The sequence below is a fragment of the Berghia stephanieae genome, chromosome 14 (assembly GCF_034508935.2).
Source record: "Berghia stephanieae isolate SIO BIC M18660-M18661 chromosome 14, UCSD_Bste_1.3, whole genome shotgun sequence".
Taxonomy (NCBI): Eukaryota; Metazoa; Mollusca; class Gastropoda; order Nudibranchia; family Aeolidiidae; genus Berghia; species Berghia stephanieae.
In genome coordinates this window covers 20,521,634-20,530,713 of record NC_088373.1, presented here as the reverse complement: position 1 = coordinate 20,530,713, position 9,080 = coordinate 20,521,634, and the positions used below count along the sequence as shown (strand labels likewise).

The following is a 9,080-nucleotide window of genomic DNA, read 5'->3' as shown; positions in this document are numbered from 1 at the left end:
AAACATTAATATTGGATTGAATTATACTAATACGTGTGTGCATCCCTGATATAATCAGTCACATGGTGAAAAAAATTTTTGCCGTTTTTTTTTGCTTTTATTGAAAGCCCAATGTCTCCTGAGCATTTTTATTTGAAGCAAATCGGGTGTTTTTTTCATGAAGTTATGGTCATATGCATGGGCTTGGGTGTGAAATCCTAATTTTGAGAAAATCGCTTCCAGAGTTGATATTAAGTATAATAATTACCTTCATAAAAAAATTAAAATAAGTAGAATTCAATTTAAATATTTCATCAATATGTAGAAAAATGTTTGATTTAATGATTTTTGATGAGAACTCATTTTCCATAAAAATTGACCTCTTGACTAAAATTGTCAATATCCCTGTTCAAATCTTTTCACCATGCGACTGATTATCTCAGGGATGCCCACATATATAAACATGTCAACAGCAAAACATGGTTGTGGAATTCTTTTCTTCGAATGAAAGAATGAAATATGGCTGCGCTGTCTCTATGGACGGTTGCCGTGAATGTGTGTGTTACTTCGAGTGTGGTGTCAGTCTTGTTTCTGGTATTCAGTTAGTAATTTGTTTCCATATAAATCTCTGTCCAGTGCAAGTGTTCTTAGCTTTTGAAAAGCTACCTAATTTGGTATTCATGATATCAAGCAGGAAAGTTGAGTAAAAGATCTTAATCCATTAAATCATATATCAATGGCGATCTCCATGGATGTTTCATGAGAAAATAACTTGGTAATTTTACTAAATAAATAATTTAAAACTTCCATTTCACAAATCTACATAAAATAATGAAGTGTAATCTTCCAGAAGCTATCTAACTTGGTATTTGTAATGTCAAAACAGGAAACTTAAAACAAAAGCTCCAAATACGTTGATTAAGAAATGTATATTAACACAACATCACTCTTCAATAACGTTTTAAAGTTTCATGAGAAATTTTTTAAAATAATTAAACTTCCATAATACAAATCTACATATAATACAGTGTAACCTTCTAGAATCTACTTAATTTGGTATTGAGTGATGTCAAACAGGAAAGTTGAACAAAATCTCCATCAATCTCCACTGGTTTTTTTTTTTTTTTACGTTTCATGAGAAAACAACCTGAAAATTTTAATCTACATAAAATCAAAACCCATAGTATGTGACCCTAAAAAACAGTGTGTTGTGGTAATTTAGAGATGTTGTGAATTGAAATTGTAGCTAAAAAGGCGAGCTTTTTAATATACATAATCTCCTTCAGGCCTTGAGGCACAGAGGGCATCCACCAGTCAGACATCTCCAATTTTTGCGCTCGGCTGCTTTCGCAGTGGCCGAGACTTGGGTTTAATATTGGGGGTATCTGACAGCTAAGTTGTTAGAGCACTCCCTTCACATGCAAAGGGACCAAGATCGATCCTGGGTGGGGGTTGAGATACCCCCCCCCCCCACTCCCCTTCTGCCACCACAGCTGTGAATAGATTCTGCGACAGACCAGCATCCTATCCAAAGGGGAGTAAACAATTGCTATATTGTCAGTTCCATGATATAGAAACCAGGATAAACTCCATCTCCATACGGCTAGTTAATTTTGATGTTTTGTTTTATATTTAAAGGGGAGAAAAGTACAGATTCTAAAGAGGGAAAAAACTAGAATTCCATACTTCTGATTAACCCTCTCCTTACCACCCATAGGAAAATCGTCACATTCGTTACAATGTAACCAACAATTTTCTCATTCTGATTTCTCTTGTACGTCACGAAATTTAAAGAAATTCTTTGATTACAGCTATAAACACTAAACACTGTGTTGTAGAGCTCACTTGTTACTTTTTGTTTGAGTAAGAAAAGTCTATTTTTGTGCTGGGTGGGTGTGAATTTTCGGGGAGTATTCCAGAAATAGATGGTAAGGAGAGAGTTAATCAAATAATTTTTTTAAAATCTACTTCATTTAAACAAAATACCAGATTGATGCAGTCAGTCACTTCATTCATTATACAACAAAACTTACCAAATCCTTCGGGAGAGAAAGATCCGACGCCATCTTCCATCCCTTCAAACAATCCACATTTCTGCTTGTTGATGCCAGGTGCATGGAGTTGGGAGAAGGGAGATAACTGACTCAAAGAAGAACTGGGTTGAATAAATGGAGAATTAGCATCTCCTGTGGAGACTGTCTGTCTCTGCTCTGACAGCTTCTGTTTCCTTTCTTGCTTGGCCTCTCGCTTGAGCTGAGCTTTGAGGGAACGCGCTAGAGCGGCTTTGGAACGATTTAGCGCAGTTCTGTTGAGCTGAAGCTTGGCCTGCCTCAAAACAACAATGTTATTCTGCGGCAAGGCTAAACCAGGTCTGCGATTTTTGTTCTTTTTATGAGAGGAACTGTGTATGGTGAAATTGGCAGCAGGATCAGTGAACAACTTGGCTGGAGCAATCAAACTTTTGGTTGTGCCAAACCTTTTACTGACGAGTTCGGAGGAGTGCGGAGAATTTCCTGAAGATGATTGAGTTTGGTCAACAAACGGTGATCCTGCTGTGTCAGGGAAGGATGAGTTGCCTTTTGTGGGACTAGTTATGTCAAGAATTTGTTGCTGTAGCTTTATTTCGTCTTCAGGGTTGTCCTCAACGAGTTTCATCCGCATTATGAGACTAGGCTTTTTAGCACGTTTACCTTCCACTATGAGTGGTTGGTCCAGCAAACCCACGGGTTTATCCTGACCAAATAAAACATCACTGAAAGACGAGGTGCCGCTGGGCTGTGGAGCTGAAGAGAATGCTGGAAATCCCTTCTCTCGATTAGCGTTGAGTGGAGATAGAGACATTCCTTGTCCTTGGAAAGACGAGAATGCGTTTATTTTATTGTTACTCGTGGAGTCCAAACCGAACATAGAAAACGGCATGGCTTCTTGGGGTATCAAAGAAGGAGACGATGCTGTTGATGAGGTGACGAGTTTAGGCTGTTTCCCAGAGACTGTAGAATTATCGTTATCTTCTTCCTCTAGGAATCTTTTGGTTGGTTTGATGACACGAGATGACCTTGAGCTTTTCGTGGGCAAGACAAATTTTTTCTTATTGTTGGCAACACGTTTCGTTGCTTTTGCCAAGAGTTGCTGTGTGACTGTTTTGTATTTTGTTGAAAAAGAAGAGCTCTGAATGGCTGTGTGCTGCGACTCTTTTGAATTTGTAAGCATCCACGACTTCGTCCCATCATCAGCCTCCTCAGCGATTGAGACAATTTTCTTGGGTCGGCCAACGGGCCTCTTGGCAACTCCAGGTGTTTCAATCGTGTGTGTCAGTCTTTTCAATTTAATCCGATTCATTGTGGCCACCTTCACTTGATAACCTCGACCCACAATTTGACCTGCGCTGTGTTGATTACCTTTGAACTTTGACCTCGCCTCCACCAATCCAGACCGTACAACACAGCCATATGTGTCCCTGAAATTGGCAGGAAGTCTGGAGATGGGTAGGCCTGAGGCTTCAAGGTCAGCGAGTCTGGCATGAGACCTTTCATAGCACTCCTTCAACTCCTCTTCCTGTTTTTCTCGAAGCCTCTGCTCCACTTTGGCCATCCGCTGCACACAGGCCTCTGCAAGATTGATGTCCTTCTCTGTAAACCCACGGAACTCATCTTCCTATAATTGATAAAATATTTGAGTCAATAATATTCGAGAATAGCAAGAAAATCAAAATACAACTTTTGGTTTTAAAAATTTATATTTTGGTGCTTTTGTTTTTACGTTTTTTAATGTTTTAAGACGACACAGTCGAAATATTTCAGCACCAGTTAAAAAACAGAAAATGGGATAGTTTTCAATAGTGAGATTAAGATGACAGAGGCTAGTCCATATGTTGCTAAATTATCAGGTTCAGTTCGGGCACATTTGAATTGTTATGGAAAAGCACTTTCCACAATGAGATCAGAACTTCAGAACAGACAAAATATAGAAAAAATCCAACTGCCTTAACTTGGATAAGGACCGATCCACAGGCACAGTTGTAAAATAAATGAAAGATGTTTAAAAATGCACAACTGCCAAACTGGTACATCACTTGAGAGGGAGTTTTGGGATAAAAATTAGGGAGATTAGCTAAAATGTAAGAAATTGTAAATTAATTTTCTTTGAAGCAATATAAAGGTCTTTTCAGTAGTAATAGTAATAGTAGTTGTAGTAAATTGAACCTCTAAATATTGGAGAAGTCCTACTTTTGACAACATAAACACACATTATAATGGAGTGTACTTATTTCTCTTGGATCTAAACCCTTATAAAAGCTTGCTTGAAATAAAAAAATTAACATGTGATCAAGATAATATTTTTAGAGGGGTCGAGTTTAAATTTTACAAATTAATAAAGGGAAATAATGATGTTAATGTTTAACCTTTATTAGGGTTTACAAACCATCTTGTGATACAACTATCTAACACAACTAATCATTCAATATTTGAATATCTGTAACATATCATGACAATTTAATCAATTTTTTTCTTTTTTTTTAGGAAACATGTTTTTAAAAATGTTTTTAAGGGTTTTGGGGTGCTTGTTAACACAGTAGATTATTATATCGGCACCAGTTAAAAGGAATAAAATGAGATCATAAAAGGTTCTATAAAAGCAATCAAAGCAATCAAGACAACGGGGAATTGGTTCAAATAGGGAACAGTTGTAAATTCCAAGAACACAGTATCAAAGTACTTTGAGATCACATAAATGTCTCATCCAGATGCAATCACGGGTCCCCAACTAATAGGAACACACTAAAATGTTTACAATCATATGTGAAACATAAAAATAATACGGTGCATAACAGAGAGACGATTTACAAGACAAAAAATATCATCAACTCCCAAAACTGTAACTTTACATTTGTTTAACTGTTTCCCTCCCAGCCAGGTTATCCGTCCACGGCCAGGACAAAACTAAGTAATCTAATTCCAAGACAAAGACAGAGAGCAAGTTGGAAAATTGATATAGGGGGATGGAAGACACAGTAAGTACCTTCCTGCCCACTATGGGAGGTCAGGAACCCTACCCAGTTTTTCAGAAACAAATGGGAGTAAATTCACTCAAGCAAATTAAATACAATGTATTCAAGATCCATAATTTTGTTTTCATATTTTTTTTTCTATTTTAGACTTATATTATTACTTTTTTTTAAAGTCATTAAGAGTGCATATATATGATTTTTTTTTAATTAGTGTTTAAAAGTTTAAGTCATTCTCATTAAATTACCTTCCTTTCTTTATAATTAGATTCATCTTAAAATTCAGGATTAATGATCCAATTGACACAGCTTTGAATCCAAAAAAATATTCACATACACTTAAAATAATCTCTAGACTGAAATTCACGGAGAAAAATATAACCTAAACTCTCATGACATAAAATATGCTCACATGCAAAATGTTATGCAAAATTAAAATACCCTACATTATCAGGAAAAACGCATCAAAAGTGACCAATTAAAAACCATCTGAAAGTACATTATATCAACAACCAAGAATAACTTCCTCAAATCGATATTCATCAACCGTAATAATCTGTTTACGATTAAACAAATATGACCTAAACCAATCAATCGCTGCACCAGACACGCCATACGTAATTTAGAGATATTTGAGGAGAAGATTGTGATTGCTGCCAAAAGCGGAAGATCGGTCGAGTAAATTCAGCAAAGAACATGAAACATTGTCTATAACAGAGAGAAGATCATTAACAACCCTTACAAGCGCTATTTCCGTCGAATAATGTTGCCTATAAGCTATTTAAATTTTTGTTCAAGACAATTATTTTTAAGATGAGACAGAAATTGTTTCAAAACAAGCTCTTCCAAGATTTTAGAGAGAACACGGTACCGAAAATCATGCTGAAACTGAACATTTAGCAAAAAGCCCCAGTTTCTGTGATCTAGCCTGAACTACAGTACTATTTTTAAGATGAGACAGAAATTGTTTCAAAACAAGCTCTTCCAAGATTTTAGAGAGAACATGGTACTGAAAATCATGTTGAAACTGAACATTTAGCAAAAAGCCCCGGTTTCTGTGATCTAGCTTGAACGACGGTACTATTTTTAAGATGAGACAGAAATTGTTTCAAAACAAGCTCTTCCAAGATTTTAGAGAGAACACGGTACCGAAAAATCATGCTGAAACTGAACATTTAGCAAAAAGCCCCGGTTTCTGTGATCTAGCCTGAACGACGGTACCACTTGCTGATTACAAGAGATATAGCTGTCACTGAGTAATTCATTACCGCTGCAGGCAAATTAGTAAGGGGAGATCACTGAGTAGCAAAATTATGCATAAAACATGCATTTTAAAATTATTCTGCGACTAAATGTTCAAATTATGAGTCAGTTTTTCTTCAGCTTAATTAAAGATCCATCTTTCTTCTTTTAAACTGTTTTTAAATGAAGAAATTTCGTCCAGAAATAAATCTACTTTTGTGTTGGGTGAGTATGAAGTTTCCGGAAAAAATCTGATAACAACTGGTAAGGAGAGAGTTAAAATGATGCAAAGTTCAGATATCACAATCACATACAGCTTTTTATTCTGCTCAAAATGCCTTAAAACCTCTATACATATTTGGAAAGAGGGGAAATTAAATTTTAAGAAAAATAATAAGAAATAATTAATTTGACTTAGAAAAACAAAAGTGCTACATCTCATGTTACCAGTTTGTGAGAAAACCGCCAAACAAACAAAAAAAAATGGAAAGAAATTATTTATAACTGTTGATTCTTTTAAATTAGTCGTGCTTTGAGAAAAAATTTTCCCTGACTTGCATTATTTTATTGGCTGATTCCGTCTTCAAAACCACGCATTTTGCCGTATATTTGCTTCAAAAGTCCATTGGAATAGCCAAAGCAGCCATTTTGTAAATGAGAACAAAGTTGCCAGGTGTTTTAAGTGGTAAACAAGTGAAAAGAAAAATGATCTAAGGATGAATTTGTCTGCATCGCAGTCAGCCAACAGCGGATGAAATCATCCGCATCGCAGCCAAGTGGTAAAGTTGTGTGTAGGACACAGCAAATAGATTGAAAAAGAATCCATAAAGCCGTAAAGCAAATCAAAACTCGTGGCCCCAGAACTGTTGAGTCCATGGATCCGATCTAGATTCACTACAAATGCCGTCCTCAAATAACCTTAGGTCTTAGACCTCGATAATAAAGCACACAGACGCATGCATAAAATATTAATAATTAAAAATCTCTAGTATTGTTCATATTTCTATGATTATATATATTAATATTATTTAAACCTTGGTAAACACCAGCCAACTTTTCTCATTGATCCCTCTTACTCTTACTCTTATGCCTGTCCTGTGCCATGGAAATTAAATTTTTGAATTAAAATATTTTTCTGGCAGGAAAGGATATTACATCCAAAAACAACAACACAACTGGATACTGCAAATTAGTCGTAGTAGGAGTAGGAGCGGGAACAGGGCCAGGTATTTGCAAAGGAAAACCGTCTGTGAAAGTGAATGGCTGTGACTGTGGTTTCAATGATCAGTATCAGTCACAGTGCCCAGTCAAGCTCAGCGGAGCACTACAGCAATGAAAAAATATTTAAAACTGACATATGTTGTTGTTCAGAACTATTCTTAAAGCTTGAAGTGCAGCCATCATTTTTCTTAACTTCAACGAGCACAAGAGTCAAGTCCAAATATAACAACAAGTGAGAGTGATCATGAGCCGTGAGTGTAAGATCGCGTCGTGAAATAGAAATTTAAATGACTCGATTGGATTATGATTAGTCGTTTCCTTGTATTTATTTTATCAAGCAATTAAAAGTTAGCAACGCATGTGTCTGTAACATTTTTCGATTGATTTCTCACATTTTCTAACCAATAATGACTTTATTTGCATTGTTTATCTCAGGGGGAATCATTGGGATGACCAGCCGTTCCGACACACTCCGACTACGATGACGAAACTGAACAGATCGGGTGGCCTTGAAATTTATGTAGGCATAACTTTCATCAATTCTAAAGTTAGGTACAATTACACCAAATTCGTCGTAACAGCATCCCAACGACTCCACTCAGATGTAACAGGAAGCCATTTAAATACATTTAAATGTCATTCAAATTAAAAACATTCAATTTGCTTCTGTCGGAGGAAGCCATTTTGTTACATTTGTTTAGAATTTGATACGAGCAATTACTAAGATTACCTCATCTGAATCACCAAATGCTTCTTTAAATCTTTTTAATCCTCTATGAATACTTGAAACAATAGATAATGTATGATCCGTAGTCTGACTTGCTTCGTCGGCTCCATATCGAACACCAATCCGATCAAATCGATAGCCAGGACGACCTGGGAAGCGGAGCCGCGCCATGTTGACTTACGTCCATGAATCTTAAAGAAAAAACAAAATGGCGGAATGCGAAGTCAAAACGACTTTTAAAAATCACGGTTCAAGCAATGCAGTGGTCATTTTTCTATGTTGTAAGATTCTGCACATTTAGTTATTATTCAACTGTATCAAAATTGTGTTTTAATTCTTCATCTTTATGCATTTATTGGTATTTTTTAGATAAAACTTTGAGTCCATTGATTAACCATGTTCTTGGCCTTTTGATGACCAATCAAGAAGGTAAAGTCATACGCGCCAAATGCCACTCGCTTCCCATTTTTGTTGTAGGAAAGCAACTGTTTTTATGTTTTGTTTGGCAAAAATGTCGTAATATTCTTTGAATATTTTCCCGATGACCATAATTGTACTATATACATGTGCTTTTGCTGGAAATAACACAAATTTTGAATAGACTTTTAAAGGGAGTTTTTTATCAAGCTCTTTTGACTTTTATTTGATTATAAACTCTGAATAATCCCAGAATTCACTAAGGAGCGCTTCCTTGTAGATTTAATCCAGTTGGCAATGCTGTGCAATACGAGCTTTCTTTTTCTTCTTGCTGTTAGTCTGTAAGCATTACCAAACTAAGACTACTATAGAAGTTTGTGTCTGCAAGACTATCAATTTCCAATCTTGGTGGATATTTCTCTCTCTATGTTGCTGTCATAAAATGAAACAAGGCTGCTAAGACAGCCTATATAATATGCTAACGAAAGA

General features: G+C 36.0%; 1 protein-coding gene across 2 annotated transcripts in view; it reads right to left on the bottom strand.

Moving 5' to 3' along the window:
• The window catches only part of LOC144959869 (uncharacterized), a 79,520-nt gene extending 71,142 nt beyond the window's left edge, over positions 1-8,378 (bottom strand). For both annotated transcript variants that reach the window (XM_078892674.1, XM_078892675.1), the window contains exons 1-2: positions 8,178-8,378; positions 2,013-3,633 (exon numbers count right to left, since the gene is read on the bottom strand). In XM_078892674.1, the coding sequence (XP_078748800.1) occupies positions 2,013-3,633; positions 8,178-8,345 (1,789 nt within the window). In that variant the 5' untranslated portion in view covers positions 8,346-8,378. The remainder of the gene's footprint in view (positions 1-2,012; positions 3,634-8,177) is intronic.
• Between the last annotated feature and the right edge of the window lie 702 nt (positions 8,379-9,080).